The sequence below is a fragment of the Phoenix dactylifera genome, chromosome 10 (genome assembly GCF_051530095.1).
Source record: "Phoenix dactylifera cultivar Ajwa chromosome 10, Ajwa_hap1_PhDact_Kaust_v1.1, whole genome shotgun sequence".
NCBI classification, from domain to species: Eukaryota; Viridiplantae; Streptophyta; class Magnoliopsida; order Arecales; family Arecaceae; genus Phoenix; species Phoenix dactylifera.
In genome coordinates, this window is record NC_143199.1 from 27,980,954 (window position 1) to 27,997,955 (window position 17,002).

The 17,002-nt window shown below is 36.2% G+C and overlaps 1 protein-coding gene across 2 annotated transcripts; it reads right to left on the bottom strand.

The window, feature by feature from the left end:
• Nucleotides 1-4,591: 4,591 nt before the first annotated feature.
• On the bottom strand, nucleotides 4,592-15,843 carry LOC103722774 (putative 26S proteasome non-ATPase regulatory subunit 3). Of its 2 annotated transcripts, XM_088705787.2 has the most exons (9): nucleotides 14,589-15,843; nucleotides 13,030-13,238; nucleotides 12,727-12,917; nucleotides 6,312-6,449; nucleotides 6,090-6,226; nucleotides 5,888-5,942; nucleotides 5,703-5,813; nucleotides 5,365-5,604; nucleotides 4,592-5,277 (listed from the first exon to the last, which is right to left on the bottom strand). In XM_088705787.2, exons 1-9 carry the CDS (start codon nucleotides 14,759-14,761, stop codon nucleotides 4,765-4,767), a joined length of 1,767 nt encoding a protein of 588 aa, XP_088561913.2. In that variant the 5' UTR covers nucleotides 14,762-15,843; the 3' UTR covers nucleotides 4,592-4,764. The 2 variants fall into 2 exon arrangements, with proteins under 2 accessions (XP_088561913.2, XP_008811676.2); XM_008813454.6 differs by lacking the exon at nucleotides 14,589-15,843 and having other exon boundaries at nucleotides 13,030-13,409.
• Nucleotides 15,844-17,002: the final 1,159 nt, after the last annotated feature.

Here is a 17,002-nt window from a genome sequence, read left to right on the forward strand (position 1 = left end):
AATCCGAAATGAGAAAAGAGAAAGGCATAAATCAGATATAAGGAAAAAAAGCTTTCTTGTTTTCAAGAAAGAACAAAGATGTTTAATGCCTCAATCCGATCCCAAGCAGCCATATGTTAATGAAAAGTGAGCTTCTCGGAAATCCATTGGAATAAAAATTTCTCCATTGTTTGGCTTGATCCACAATCTAAGCCAATGGTTAAGACGCGAGGGTTTGAATTATGCTATATACACATTGAGAATTTTACAAATTTATTTAGAGGGAGATTTTATGATAGTTGGCGCTTTTTGAAGTAGAAAAATCTATAAACAAGAAAATCAAAAAAATGAAAAGATTTTTCTCGCCTACATTGAGGTATGTGATGTATATTGCCGCTTGTAACACAGCTGAGCGTGCGTGTGGTTGTTGTCACCAGTCCGTCAAGGCCTAACTTGGGCTTCTTGGGATGGGATAGGATTTCCATTTAAGTCAGAAAACTTGCTTTCACGTATCCGATCTCAGCCTAAAAAGAAAAAAAAAATAAAGCTTTTGAAATAACTAATAATTAGAGGATAAGATTAGTCTTTTATTTTTAAAATTTTAAATCTTTTCAAAATTTAAAACTCCAACACTGGAACTTAAAAATTTTTAAAGTTCCACTATCCCATGAGACAAATTGGTAGAAGGGACAGCATGGATTTACGGTCATAGCGGCCCAACCAACGGTTGATGCATTCATAGAAGATGAAGAGATGCATGAGAACTTAGCAAAACAAAGCACAATTTGCTTCATCATACTTCACTATAAACTTTAGATCTGCAGCACAAGAAAGCATGCGTATAAGCTATGACAAGCATCACAATGTACGCCATAAAAAACCATTGGACAAATACAGGAAGGGAGGAGCCCTTCAGATGGCTTTGGAGAAAAGCAACATCCTTTAATGAGAGCAGGATTTTTGAATTGAGATCGAGCATTTGGATTTGATGTGAATATGTTTGTATGGATAGAGGTTTTAAAATAACTCATCACTCTCATATAACAATCATAGTTTATCTCAAAAAGTGATTCTTAAATCTTTAGTATTAAAAATAATCATCAAAATAGCAGATTATCATAGTGTTATGATGAAAAAATAAAGGATGATAATGAAAAATAACTATAATATTTTTTCCCTTTAATATATTTATCAGAAAAGTATCTTCAGAGCACTTACTAATTGAAATTTATGAAACTATGACATACCATGATGAACACACTTGGACACACAGAATCCTTTATACATGCTAGGACAGGGTAAGTTTGTTGGATTCAATAGAGGGCAGATTCAAGCGAAAAGAAAAAAAGAGAAACATTATCATTGAGACATTTTTGTAGCCATGACGTTGAACTTTAAGGCTTCTATCTCTGTTTTTTTTTTTAAATAAAGAAAAAATAATCTCTTGGTTTTTAACCATCTTCCTTGTCGTGGTTGTCATTAGTGAACTAACAATAGCCAGTGAGTTGAAGTGATCCGGATACGGAAATATGTAGTCTTGGCTTGTACAAATCAAGCCACTTTGGAGAACTCGAAGTGAAGCCAAAGCTCTAGCTCTTCACTGAGATCTTTTTTCAGCATTTCACTGGCAATCTGTTCAGGGACTAAGAACTTTACCTAGTTGTATCCGAGTCTTCGTAACAAGGTTTTATTGAGAAACATACTATGAAGTCAGTCTATTAGAACATTACCAATATCAAGGAATCAAATGTATACTGCCAGTTAACACCTATGACACATCTCAATTAGCCATGAACGCTACAATATAATCTAACCTCTTGAGTGCCTCGTTAGATGACCAGCTTGTTAATCTCAATAGGAAGTGTCCAGATTTGTCAATGCAGATAATACTCCTTATCATATATATATATATATATATATATATATATATATGATTTCTCATAAATAGGAAGATTTAGATTAGGGAAGCAGATATTTTCATTACCATGCACTTCTGGATCTTTAGTTATTGAGTGAAAACTAAACAATGACCTCTTAACAAGCCTCAAAACCAGATGTCAATCCGAAGGTTTTGACGCTTGGAATTACAGGTTCGACTGAGGATTAGCAACACTAGGATGGCAGGCAACTCGAGCAAAATATTAGGCATGCCTCGGCCATCTATAGTCTCCAACTTTAGACCCTTAGAGTAGAAAATGCAAGCGGCTAGAGAAAGTCCAGCTGAATTTTGGCCATCAGTAGTAGTAGCAGTGACTCTGAAGGAGAGGGGCTGGCCAATTAAGATAGGCATTGGATTGCCAGTTTGCAACCCAATATTTCCTCAACATCGAAGTGCAGCCAGCCTTGGCACCCTTGACAGCCATGGATTGGATTGATCCAGTGCTGCGGGGTTGGTCACGAGGATGGGTTCAAAGTAGTCCCTTCCATCCATGGTGAATCCTACTCCTCCATGCTTTTTATTTCTTTGGCTAGAAGCATGAAACTTAAGAAAAAAATTTCTCGCTAATTGACATGGATACTTCTACATCAATCAAAATTGACCTATTTTGTATAATGTTTATTAAATAGAATCTTACTAGTTTAGCATGAATTCCAATTGATGCATGATGTTTGCATGTCGATTTCAGATTAATGCATCCCTTAAATGAATCTATTGCATTTTTCCTGTCTTGAGTTGGAGGCACCGTGATGTCTTGAGATTTCTTTCCGGCTTACTCTTATGGGCTCGTTTGGTTCGCGGGAAGTATTTTCCCTCCCAGGAATATGATTCCTGAGAATCAGATTCCTAGGAAGAGGATACCTAGGAAAGTACTTTTGGCATGTTTGGTTAACCATGGAAAAGTGACAAATTTCCAAAGTGCTTATGTTTGGTTGACCATCCACTTTCCTAGGAAAGTTATGTATAATTTCTATTATGCCCTTAATAAAAATTAGGTCTTTAATGCCTCTTTAATGCTTCTTTAATGCTGAAGGGTCTTTTTGGGAAAAAATAAAAAAGGAGTGATTCCCACCTCATGGGAAAGTAACTTTCCCATGTTTCTCATGGGAAAGACTTTCCCATGAAATGTGGGAATCATATTTCCATGGGAATATAACTTTTCCATCTCTCTCCTTTGAAAATTCCAACCAAATAAGAGGCATTTCATTACTTTTCCGTTGACCACACATTTCTTCCTCCTTTTTCTGCGAACCAAACGAGCCCTATGTTTCCTTTCTGCATTTCCTTCATTATTTCTTCCACGTACCTTCACCAATAAAGAAGGCACCCACTTCTAAGGCCACACTCTCTTGATTCTAATCCCTTGTGCACGTTACCCGATTGCCAACTTTTGGATATAGATGGATATGTTGGAGGACCACTTCAAGACACGATAAACAATCTTCACGAATCCGATGAATCTTATCCAGAAACTTTCTTTTTATTCCTTTATTTGATTATGAAAAGAGATCCTACATCACTAGGTTTTGCATTTACTACATGACAGGACAGGAGGTGCAGGTCTAAATTTTGGGAAGGGAAAGGTGAGATCTTCGCCTCACTCCATCCCCTAACCTCCGTCCGTAGCATATTTTATTTATCTGTTAAAAATCTTTTTGGGGGTTTGTACGAAAAAAAAAAAACTTTCTGCAGGTTAGCTGCATGAAATGGAAAAGCCACAAGGCGTTTATTAAGGACGTATTTCAAGCTTTTTTTTCCTTTTCTTTTCACGAGACATTTGTTTTAAGACTTTGCATAAAATCAAAGAGATTTAAAACAAGGTTTCTTCTCTCTTTTATTAGTGAAACATGGTTTCAACGAAGAAACAAGGTTCAATAAAACACTGCCATATTTTTTTATTTCATTTGTTCTGAAAGAATTACCCTTTTTTTCTGAATATGCATCTAATATCAGAATAGCAAGAGTGAAACTTCTAAAATTCGATCTGGGCATGACATGTACTGCTTGGACTCTAGTTTCAATTCATTGAATAATCCCATTGGGAAACTTTCTTTGCCAACATTACAAGATCCAATGCGACACAAGCTTAAAGATTTTTTTAAAAAAAATTATTGTCAAACCAGGATACGTTATCGAGGTCAAGGCTAAAGTTCTTATTCAAATATTTGCACTTCAATACCTCTCTTTAAATGCTTGGTCATTTGGACATGTCAGAACGAGAACAACGGCGATGCAAGGACGTCAAAGCAGATTCATTATGACGAAGGCCCATGTTGCATTTTATAGAGTACACATTCCTCAATTTCACATCACAAATTTAATTCCATATTCCTCAATTTCACATCACAAATTTAATCCCATAAACCGTGTCAATTCCACATTCATGTGCCCCATCATTTCGAGCTACCTAAAAGAAGACAGCTAAACTTGATCTGGTTTTATTTATCGAAATTATTCAGTTCCTTCCCTGCATATCATTCATCCAATATAAGAGATTGATAGCCATACATCTAACCATGTAATTCCAGGTGTCTTTCTAGCCATCAACAACAAATTTGACTTACGCCTCAGAATTCTGGAGCATGTCCCATTAACCATATCATTCAACAGCAAACATTCAAACAAATTGAATCAAGAAAAACAATGCCGGAAGGATGAGCCATTTGCTCAACAGAAATGTGAACAGGTGGTCAATCTATAAGTATTATCAGATAAAAACTTGTAATGAAGTTACAAAATGTTGCAACGCCGGTTCTTGAAATAAAGTTTGGTCCTCGCCATTATTTCAACGAAAAATAAATTACTCAAACAGCATCAACCACACAAAAGACGATTAAAAGTCCCATTCAAAACTCATCATCATCATCCTCTTCAATATGTTTGGCAAGCTCCTGCTCCTGCTGTTGCCTCTCTCGTCTCTTCTCCGCACTTTCTTTCTCCTTGTGAGAGTTTGGCGGAAACCTCAGTGCTCTAACTGCATCATTGTGCATGTTAAGGCAAAAGGCAATCCTCGAATTGAATGCAATCTGTGGCTCATTTGTGGAGTAGACATCACCAGTCTCCTTGGATACCATCCATCCATTTGCATGATCGATTGTGGCATCAATTGCCCCATCTCTGATGGCCTTGGCTACAATGCTCTCAGCATCTGCCACTGGATTATCAGAGTCCAATCTCAACTTTCTGGCTATATCAGCCAGGGATACGCGCGAGTAAGAAATGCTAATGTTGCGGAGCCCAGTTCGGATCACATTATGGCGCAGCCTCACAATCAAATTATTGGTTCTATCTGAACTGAAAGTGCCAGCAAACTTCTCTGCGACGGTCCTAAACAGCTCCAGATCTCCAATTCGCACAGCCTAAGATCAGAATATTAAATTATTAGAACAATAATAATATAAACTAGGACAAATGTTGTGCTATTTGAGTGACAATGACAATCTCACATTTGTAAGCTCAAAATAGGGTGTCAAAGCCTTCTTCATGCCTTTCTGCATAAAAACAGTTTTCTCAGGGATTTCCCCTAGAAGTAAGCGGACTATCACAGCCCACTTGTTGCATTGGATTCGAAAACCCCATGCTCCAGCAGGAGCTTTTCGAGCAGCTTGCAGAAGGCTTTCTTTGGCATCAGTATATTCCAACTGAATGGTCCTGATCTTTCCTAAGTAGAACAGGTAGCGGCAGAACTATAGGAGAAAAAACCTCAAGGTTAGCAGATATATTTGTTTCACAACGAGAATGAAGTCTAAAGGTAATTTCATGGAGTCACAAGCAAAAGTATTGCCTGCTGATTGGAATGTGCTTCGAAACGCGGGGCCTTTGACCTCAGTTTCTCGGCCTGGTCATACAAGTTATAATGAAGGTAATTGCGAAGTAGCAGGTTGAGAAGGGTTTCCTGCATCTCACCGGTATAATTAGTAAGTTTCAGCAGATAAATGTATCATAAAATATCTCTGTAAAGCAACAAACCTGACCCAGCTCATCACGCCGTAAGGTGGCCATGCGATGCAAGGCAAGGAGGGGCCTGACAAGACAAGATCACTGTGTGAGAAGAAGCTATAACAATTACACCAAATCACTGAGATATCAGAATTTTAACTTTGAGGTACTTCATCAGTATGATGCTGTCTCAGTCATGAGAACCGCATCTTGGATATGAAAACTAACTCACCCACGAATTTCAGCTAGACTGTTTGTAAGTTCATAACTGTAGGAATAATAAAAGTACAGCCGAGAAGCTAAAACGTCAACAGTTCTTCTATTCATATTCTTAAGGCGAGCAATACTTGCAGAGGAACAAGCTTTAGCCTGGGAGGGAGAAGAAAAGGCAAAGAACCTTTTGTGCATAAGCAAAGTAAAATAATAGGCAAGTTACAGTCTAGACAAAAGTTACCTCATTGTATCGCTTTTGGTCAATCAAAAATATCACCACAAGCAAATAACAGTAGATCTCAAGCTCTGGTAGAGAGTTCTTAAAAGGAACTTGACCAGCCGAAGTTGCCATATCCACATCCATTTCATGTTCGTCTTCCTGAAATCAAAATTACAAGTCACAAATTATATTTAAGTGGAAGATTTCCACAGTTGAGTGAGAACCATTCCATCATTACAAGTCTCAATGCATAATACAATCCACCCAACTAAGATAAATAATATTGACAGGATGGAAAAAACACTTGTATAAACACAAGTAAATTTTGCAGCAAGGCAGCAGCACCAATTCTAATCCAGGACTACTGTTGCACAAAAGTCATTAAAAACACAAAAGGTTATTGCATCATGTAAAATGTAGCAGTACCAAAGGGTGTACAAAATGAGAATTCTTCTAAGTATAGTGTCATGAGTATGTAATAATGTAGGAATTCTGCAGTAAATATGCTAGAGGAAATGGCATGAGTTAGCCCAGTGTTTCAAGTATAAATGTATCACTTATATTATTTATGTCAACTGATTAATTTTATTTCCCAATCAGGGGCCTCACAGTACTTGAAATAATGTGGATATAATAACGAAATTCAAAGGTCTTCCATTCTTCACAAGAAGAAGCATAACAAGAAAGCAATATGTCAGGAAATAATCAACAGGGGACATTCGGTGAAGCAGAATTACGACTTTGAAGAGAAGAGAACAAGAGATAGAATTAAAGGAAAATTCATCAAATCCTTTAAAACTGAACAGACTACTGCATCTCCAACTTCATCAGAAACCAAAAGTGCCACATAATAATAAGTTGAGGGGACAGGCAGATGGATTAATCTTACTGCAGATGGTTTAATCTTACAGCAGATGGTTAGATCAAGTTAATGCAATAAAGACTACAAATATCTAAAAGATCTATCAAGCAAAAAGATCTTCCAAATATATTGAAACATGGATGAAGTTCTCAAACAAATCATCTGGTCAAGAATGAAAGTAGCTTATCAAGCAAACAATGAGCTTATCTCAGAGAAGGGGAGACTTGTATGGGATAATGAGATCAGATCTAACAGTAAATATAGCATTGCATAATGTAAAGTCCAAAGCTATGGGTGATATATGACCTGTTATGAGACTAAAGGTGATAATGGGCCTGGCCCACCCTTAGGTCTGTCTGGCGAAGTCTTAATGAGGCCAGGCTTTTTGATGGCAAAATGAGCTTTTGTTCCAGCACAATGTTGAACTAAGGACCAAATAACCAACTCTTGCTCAACAAGGATGAGTTAATGATTCAAGTTAATGACAGATTAAATCCAAGATCCAAACCATTGAACATAATCTATACTATAAAAAAATGCCTCAAACCCCAAATTCATGTGTTTTGGTAGTCTCTAACCTAATCATCAAGTAGGTGCCAAAATGGATGGTTTTAATACACTCAACCCAACCCAACCTTACTCGCCTCTTGATTAGGTGGGCTCAGACTGAGCTTAGGCCCAGCCCAAAATTAGGGCCGAAAATAGATCGGATCGAATATTAGGAAATCAAATTCCATATCCACATTTTTTCAATGGGTATGAATGCAGATAAAGACATTAAATAGACATCAAGATCAGTATCCATATTTGTTTTAAATGGATACGAATACAAATCAAATATCGACTATATCTATATTTGTTCTAACATACATAGATACAAGTCGGATATTAGTTATACCTTATTTCTCTATTCAAGTATGGATATAATTCAGATATAAATCAGATTTTGAGCAGATTTCAATAATGAAACCCAACATAAATGACATGGCCATGAAAAAGGGGTAGAGAATACAATATCAAGGTTGCACATGATGCATAGCTAACTAGGTCAAGGTCTAAATCATAGTAATTAAACTCACATGGAGACCAACCCAACCAAGGGTCTTGATCATTTGTCCAGTTAGATATGTATTAAATAGATAGTAGATATTAATTTTTAAATAAAATACAGAATATACAAAATAACAAGAATTATCTGTTTTTAAAGAACTTGCAAAAAAGTTATGCATAGATGTAAGAAGATGTTACATGTATTGATATTTTTAAATATTTTAAACAATAAGGTTTTGAAAATATAATAAGGAGAAAAGTAAAGTATTTTATTATCATAGTAAAAAGGAGTGATTTTTTATAAACAGAATTAATAAATAGCATATGAAAAATGCTATTTTATGATGTGAATAAGTTTTAAAGGAACATAATAAAACTTCAACATAAAGTAGGAAACTAGGAATGAATGTTGTCTGAATGGCAGGTGGTTGGTGACTAAGTCACAGGACACAGGTTTGATCCTTGATAAGAGCGGGATTATAGATATTTCTAGCGGATATCCGCATCTAGAAAATCTTCAACATCTGAATCTGGATGCGTATCTGGTGAAATCTATGAATGAGTATCTGAATCGGAATCCCATCGGTTTCAAATATTCCTATCCAAATCTGATCCTAACTGGATATGGAAACAAATCCAATTGGATAATATCCGACCCTTTTTCAGCCTTACTTAAATATCAGCAATTGGACTCAGGACGGGGCATGTCAAATGTCCAAGCCAAGGGATGGGGGCCAAGGGATGGGGCAGGATACATTTGGCTTGTTCCCATCCCTATTGTTTGATAAATCATTGCTTCAGGGCATGTGTGGATATGTATTTTAAAGTGTACAAGATATTCCACAGTCTTTTTAATTTGTTTTATCTTATCTCTAAATTTTTAAAATTTTAAGAATGCAACATAGAGCCTAACAAACAATAGGATTTAAGGTCAAGCTACTATATTACTGTTTCAAGAGACAACAGCAGCATCCATTTTGATGTTTTCAATTTTATGCTTTCTTTATTGAATATCTTAGGTTTGGGCTCAAGAGACATTTGTTTTTTCAAATAAGTTGTAAATATGATGATATAGATTTGTTAAATAAAAAATTTACCTGCTCAAAGATTTGTTACTCATAGTCATAACTTGTTCAAACAAATATTGAAATGATATATGCTTTGCCATTAGTTCAATCAATGTATACGTAACACATAGAAAATCATCCCCTTATCTATCATAAAATCAACTGCTTTCTTTATGCAGATCTTTTGATACCACATAAAACAGATTAGCATGTCGCTTTTGTATTATAAAATCAAATGATGATACCAAACCGATATAATAGTTAGGAGCAATAGTTCTGATTAATCATGTCTTTCATTGGTTGGTTGTAACTAATTTCAAGGTCAAGTGGTGGCCATGGTGACAATTTCAAACAAAGATTAAATTAAAGGTCATAAAGAGAGTTTTTTTACAGTGTTCAGCATGATAATGATAAGCACTATCATTGCAAATGCTCCAGAGAAATTTCAAAGCTGGAAATTACATGGTTGCCGGTTGTACCTGCAATAAGTAGATGTAATTGAATTCCTAATTATGTGGTTCAATGAATTATCCAACAGAAACATCAACATGTAGTTCCTGCACAAGTCACTATGAAGAAATGGCACATAGCACTGTTTCAGATGATGGCCACCTTGTCTGCCTAGGTGTCAATCTTGACATGTTTGTATCATGTTTGAGTATAGAGGACAAGATTGACTTATAAATTAGTATAGAATTTTGCCTCATTATTACTTACCACTGACATATCTTATTTGCTATGTTATGCTTCATTTGTAGGATTATAACTATCTTCTTCACTTTCTCCTTGCATTTATTATTTTTTTTATGATCTATTACTTTCCAGCCACCTTGACCTTTAGGCACCCACCTAGGGCCTAGCTAGGCACTGCCTGTTTAGCGGTTATAATCTTTTGAAACAGAGCACATCACCAGGATCAGCAGCATCATTTTAACTTGAGGAATTGGCTTTTGCTCCTTGGTGGTAGACCTTATTGTGACCTACAAATTTTTTTAATTTCAGAAAACCATGCAAGAGGGGATGGGGGATTTGGCAAAGCTCTACCAATTCATCGATAGAAATTAAAGATACAAGTACAAACCAATCAAAACCAAAAGAATAAATAAACAAAACAAAATAATAATTAAAGCTCCTCCAGATATACAGAACCCTGGCAAGTAAAGTATCAAAAACCAGAAGAGAACTCATTTTACACTAGCCAAAACATGAGTAGTAGACAATATGACCTACATGATTTGGGAAAATGCAGCACATTTTTCTTTAATTTCAGCCTTAAATTACCAAATAGAAGGAACTCTTAAGGACTGTAACTTGGCTTTCATAATCAAAGCTTCAACTACCTTCATTGCCCTAGACAAACCCTTGAACATAAAAGGCATCAATATTAGCCTTCACACCATGTTATGCCTCTATAAAAATAACAAACCAAGGCTGACTGAAAAAGAAAAAATGGCTACAACAGAAGCTAGACAAGCCATAGGAGTTGCCAAAAAAATAATCAAGCATCATTTAATTATGGGAACAGTTACATATTCACCATTTTAGACTTAGGTGCAGATGTTTCAACTCGCCATTCCAAGTTGTCAATCATGTCTTCATGAAGCTACATATTGACCCCAATTCTTTGGTGCATGACCAATTTCTCTTCCTTCTCAGGAGTTTGTCTTTTCATATTTGATCAAGATAAGGAAAGCATTGATTGATGAGAACCAAGGTAAGATAGAATGACCATAACAAAAAGAAGAATTATTGGTGTTTGCCGCAAGACAGGTAATTGACAGGATGACAGAATAAATAAGATAAGACATAGGAGGGCCCACCACTTATAAATTTTTTTTTTAAAAAAAAAAAGATTCACTTTTATGATGTCCTATCCAAATCTTGAAATGTTTCCCACGTAAAGATCTTGCACTGAATATATTGCATCCAAAATAATCATAAATATTGATTTCAAGCTTATGAAGTTTTCCATCAAGAAATTTAATTTTCTCAAATTAAGACAAATATGTTCATTATAAATATGATTAAAACTGCTTGTCCATTTAATTGAACAATGTTGACGCGGCATGGTCAATCGGTTGCAGCTTCTAACCTTTCTAAATAATGTTATCTTTTTAGTGGTTATCATTAATTAACTTATCAGAAGTTTTCAACTCATAATTTTGACGATGACAATGATGATAGCTTTCTATATGTACATGTGTGTGTAGATTGTTTGCACTTAAATGCCATGTATACAACACATGCACAACATTTTGGTGAAAGGCTCACACCAAGTACAAGCATCTCACACATGGAAAATGGGTTCTGTCTCACACACAAGAAATAAGAAGCCTCCATCCACACCTACGCGTAATGTTAATCTTCCTCATGATGACTAAAGGAAATAATAGAAGCATAACTATCACATTTAGGATCATCATAGCACAAATGATAATATGACTGCAAGAAGCTGTCATGCAGCAAGAGAATAACTAGTTCAACATCATGCTTAGTAAGTGTATCATTTCTGGAAATCACCTTCCAAACAAAAAAAATATTCCATTTATAATGGCTGATAGCCTTAAATAGTTGTAGTTAGCGTCTTGCTGAGCAAGAGCAGATCAATGGTTGGGATAAAATTGACTGGGTGGAAAGTCGCAATTGTGTAGGTCAATGGAGGAAAGCTAGATGTCAAAGGTCCAAGTAAGAAGAATGGAGCTTTGATAGGACAGTAGTAAAGGAGGATAGGCCATAAGAAGCTTGGGGAAAAGAGGTGAATAAAGGAAGTTATTACAGTGTTATAGACACAAAAGAAAATTTGTACCGTTCCATTATCTGTAAAGATATTGTTGATGGAAACAATTGTTGTTCAAATGACAATTAGACTTGGAATTGGAGGGGCTAAAAGGTAAGGTGCTATGTTAGCACAAAGCTTGTTCTCCTGTCCAGCCCCAGCGAGCCGAACATTAAAGTAGCACAAATCCGCCCCAAAAACTATATCCTCACAAAGGCAGATCCGATTTCAGCTTTATATTTACAGACAAGCTTTGCAAATAATCAAACCTCGATTTTCTATCACCGCTTCTTTAGATTTCCCAACACACAACTCTTTTTTTTTCTATTTTTAACAACCTGAAACCATCCTTCACCCAATTGTAAAACCCTAACCCACATGAACCACATCGCTGCATGAATGACTAACCAATCCTCCAAAATTTTACGTATTTCAACCAATGTCACCCACCTTATCGGCTCCACAATACTGAATGAACTACTGTTTCTGCCATTCAACCGACATATAAGCAATCAAAAGATAGAAATTTTGTAGCTTTCATAGACCATCTCGTGACAACGGAGCAGCTATCCGATAATCACTGACCCAATCAACCACTATTCTTCTTAAAGATCAGAAATTGAACAATCAAGACACTTGGTAACAGCAAATCAAGAAGGACGGGCATTGCATTGGAATAACCTTGGGAAGATAGGAGGAGAGCCGGGATTGGGCCTCGGAGCCGGGGGGAAGGGCGAATGTGAGGAAGGCGGCGACCGCGGGAGCCCGGAGCTTGCGGCGGAGCAACATGGTGAGGCGCACGGCCCGGACAATCCGCCGGACCTCCTTGGCGTACGCCCCGTTCCCGATCAGCGCCGCGATCTCCTTCAAATCTGGCACCGTTCCCCGATTCAAGGCATCATCGTCTCATCGCAACCGCGATCGACAAGAAGAAGAAGAAGAAGAAGAGAACGGAGCTAGGGTTTAGGGTTGCAGGGTTCTTACGCTGGAGGGTGGAGGAGGCGGTGGCGGAGGAGGCGGAGTTGGAGGAAGCGGCGGCGGCCAGCGGCGCCGCCTGGGGCTCCGTCATCTCCACATCTTGGGTCATCGTTTTCTCTCTTTTTCTTTCTCTCTCTCGGTGAGAGATCGGAGATGATCGATGGAATGTGGGAAGAAAGGATTTGGGCACCCTCGGAATAACCAAACACTGGTGCCTGGAGGTGTACAATGAGAGGGTGAGAATATCATGACGACGAAAATACCCTCCCAGCTTTATTTTCTTCTCGTTTTCCTTTTTTTTATTTTTTTGATCTTACATTAGGGTTGTAGGAAGACAACGATCTTTTAAAAAAAAAAATCGAGAAACTAATCAGTAATGAAAGTCTGAAATTGGATTATGTTTGGTTCTTGAAATAGGCTAAGCCTGAGTAGTTTTAATCTTTTAATAATGCAGGGCAATGTATGATTACAGAAATCAACAAGAAGCAAAAGGATCAAAAATATCATAAAGTTGAATCACTTTTGATTCGTTTTTAAATGTCTAGCCATGTACGATCAATTATATTTTACTATCAAAATGTTGACGATGTTGACGATGCTCAGCAATCTCTTTGTCTTGAGTGAAATGGCATCATTGTGAATCATGGGATATTCTATATATTTTTTAAAAAATATTATTCTAAAAATTTAGCCTGAGTTAGAAAATATATGGCCTAAAAGTTATTATATATTTATTAATTAGGTTCACAACCACTAATAATCCTCTATGCAACTCTTATTAAAAATCTAATTACTAAAGTAGCAATCTCACATGCGTAATGCATGCCAAAGAAAAATTAATAAATAGGATTAAAAACAATCATGAGTTATTGGTATTTTAATTAAAATATGTTAAAAAAATTTAAAAAAGAGAGAATTGGATAAAAATAAATATAAAATATTAAACCAAAATACAAAATAAATATATAAAAATTTGAGATACAAAGCATTTCAAACTATACAGATTATAAATAAGAAAAAAAATAGAGCACATGGAACACAAGTTTTAAAAAGTAATAGATAAATAAAAACAATAATTAAATTAAATTATCTGAAATATAAAATAAAAATATAAATCTGAAATATAAGTTTGATAAATAATATAAAAAAAGTTTTAGAAAGAAGTAATGACTATTTTCTAAAAATCAAGTAAATGAAAAGGCGACACCTAAATTAAGTAAAACTTTATACAATCAAAGCACCCATATATATCTCAAAATTTTACAGAACTTCAAACTTAAAAATGAGAAATCTGCATACATCATACTTGGAAGAGAAACAGATAACATCTTTGCTGTCCCCTTATGCTAAGACCTAGAGACATAGCAACCAACAGACTAATAAAGAGTAATGCTATTCTATTGCTTAAGTACCAACTCTACTGAGTAGTTTTCTTTAAATATCACAATCACAAATGCGTAAATTTCACTCTAGAAATAAATAAATAAAAAATTATCATTATGATAATGAGAGATAAAGTCTACAGCGGCACAAATTGCTTCCAAAGAGTAGCAAAGTTACACTACCTCGTAATGGTATCCAGGCAAGGTGGTAATAGAACTCTAGTGGTATCCAGGCATAGACCGGATTCTCGTTCATCATCACTAAGACCAATCGCTTCCCGGAACACGAAGCACCCCATAGAGAGAATAGAGGGTGAGAGTGAAAAAATAGTTGTTGTTAGTAGATTCGTATGCATGAGATATAAACAGAACAGAGAACAGAAGGATCTGATCAAGCAATACAAATGAAGATATATTTTTCTAATAGAGTCCAACTAGTTTGGAATGTCTAGGGGCACGTAAGTTATAAATCTAATATTTCTTTTTGGTGAATCAGAAAAATTAAACCATTCTAGTATAAATATATCTATGAAAATCAAAAAAAATATTCCAAAATTGAGCCAGAAAATCAACTGCATAATCTTATGATACAATATAGTTTCAGTGTAATTGGCCACATAAACCGTCATCCAACCAGTTGCACTAGTAGCTTCACTGTAGATATGTGAAGTTTCAGAAGAGAGCAACGTGCACATTGTTTACCTGCAATCCTGTAGAAGGGGATAAGTTCTAACCACAGCACGGTGTGAATTTGAAAGGTATCTAATAACTGTCAAAGAGTCACTTTCTAAATAAATATGCGAAGCCTTCAATATCTGTCTTGCATAAATTAGCCTCTCCCATGCAACGCAGAGTTCTACCATCAAAATTGTTGTATCAAGGATTTTGACGCCATCAGCAGCTGATAAGCGCCTTTAAAACCCCTTCATAATGATGATGTTATATATCTAACTTCATGCGGTTAAGGTGATTCTAACCAGAAAAATTGACGAGGCCAAATCCAATATGGGGTATACTTCTCTCTTTAATTAATATAGATTCCACTTACATGGACGCCGAATGTTTGACCGGATCATAAAATCTGAAGATCCTGATGGGCACTCAACTGTCAACGTTTTGAAAACTAGTAGGTCGCTGTAAAGTGCAATTACAAGCTGAAAAGCCTTAATCCTCCACATCATATGAACATCGAGGGAAGAAGGAAATGGTTAGAGTCAGAACTCCAGAACTACGGTGGAGTAAGGGTAGGTCACTTGCGAATAAAAATTTGAAACAAAAGGCTAAGAATAAATAGAAAATTACTAGTGCTACAGCTTTAGGATGGAGGCAAATCCATAAGCAGGTGGGGGATGGATATCAACTCCTTCATAGAAGATCAGAAAAGACTGCCACCCTTCACCCCACATTATGACTTTTGTTTTCCTATTTTTATGTAGCTAATTTGATTATTGATAAAATTGTTGGTGAATTGGCATCTCTCTTTGCATACTTAATTATATAATATAAAGGAAAGAAAGGATTACTTGAGGGAGTTGCGTCATTTGATCATGCAGAAAAACACAGAGCCTGCTTTAGTTTGCATGCCTGCCCTTGCATTGCCCAAAAAGAAGGCCAGAATTAATTCAGAATCTCTTCGTATTCAGTCTCTTGCATGCCCGTCAATCAACCGAGTAAAGGTGGTCAGATCCATCTGAACAAATAAGAAATCTAGCCCTTCTGTTTTCAATCAGAATTACAAATGCAAACCAATCATGGTGTTCCTCATGAATAAATTCTTCGAAGGTGCCTGAGGCAAACAACCTGCGTGCAAACCCCGAGCAAGCAACATTTTGAACATAACCATAAATCAAACAGTTGAAGACATTTTGAGTAATTGAATGTAGCCATGGATGAATACAATTATCACTTTGCAGCAGCAATGCAGAATGTATGAATGGTGGTACTTTTTTTTTCTCTGTTCCCAGTTCTCACTACTAAAGATCCCTATTCCAAGTGTAAGAATAAAGTATCCCCAAATTTCCTCATAAAACAGCGAAGTAGCATCTCAGCCCCTTGGGAAGGAAAAAGGTGAGCACGATGACAAGCATTAGGCCCATTAGAACATTTGGCTTCTATAGCCATCAGATACAGGTGATTATTGAAATTAATGTGGATGTGGATTCGGTAAATATGACAAACTGCCAAAGCCATGGTGCCACATGAAATATAAGGCAAATTCATCGATATGCAACCTTAAGTGTTACCATCCAACATCATCCAGCTATTTTGAAGCCAACTAAGTATATCCTCATTCACCAAGCATGCCTATTAGAACCATCATAAATGTTATTTCAATCTTTATCATACCTAATCCCTTAAAAACAATATACCTATAATTATATTTAAACAGAAGAACTGCTTTAGAAACGAAATATTTAAGGTGCAGGATCTAACATTAAGAACTCAAAATTTGTAAATATAAAGGAACATATAAAATGAACCGAACCAAACCAATCCAATCTCCATCATAAATGGGCTATCCAAATAATGACCCATTTTGAAGTGACCGAGATGATACATTACTTCCAACCGACTCCAATTTGCAACCGAATAGCATC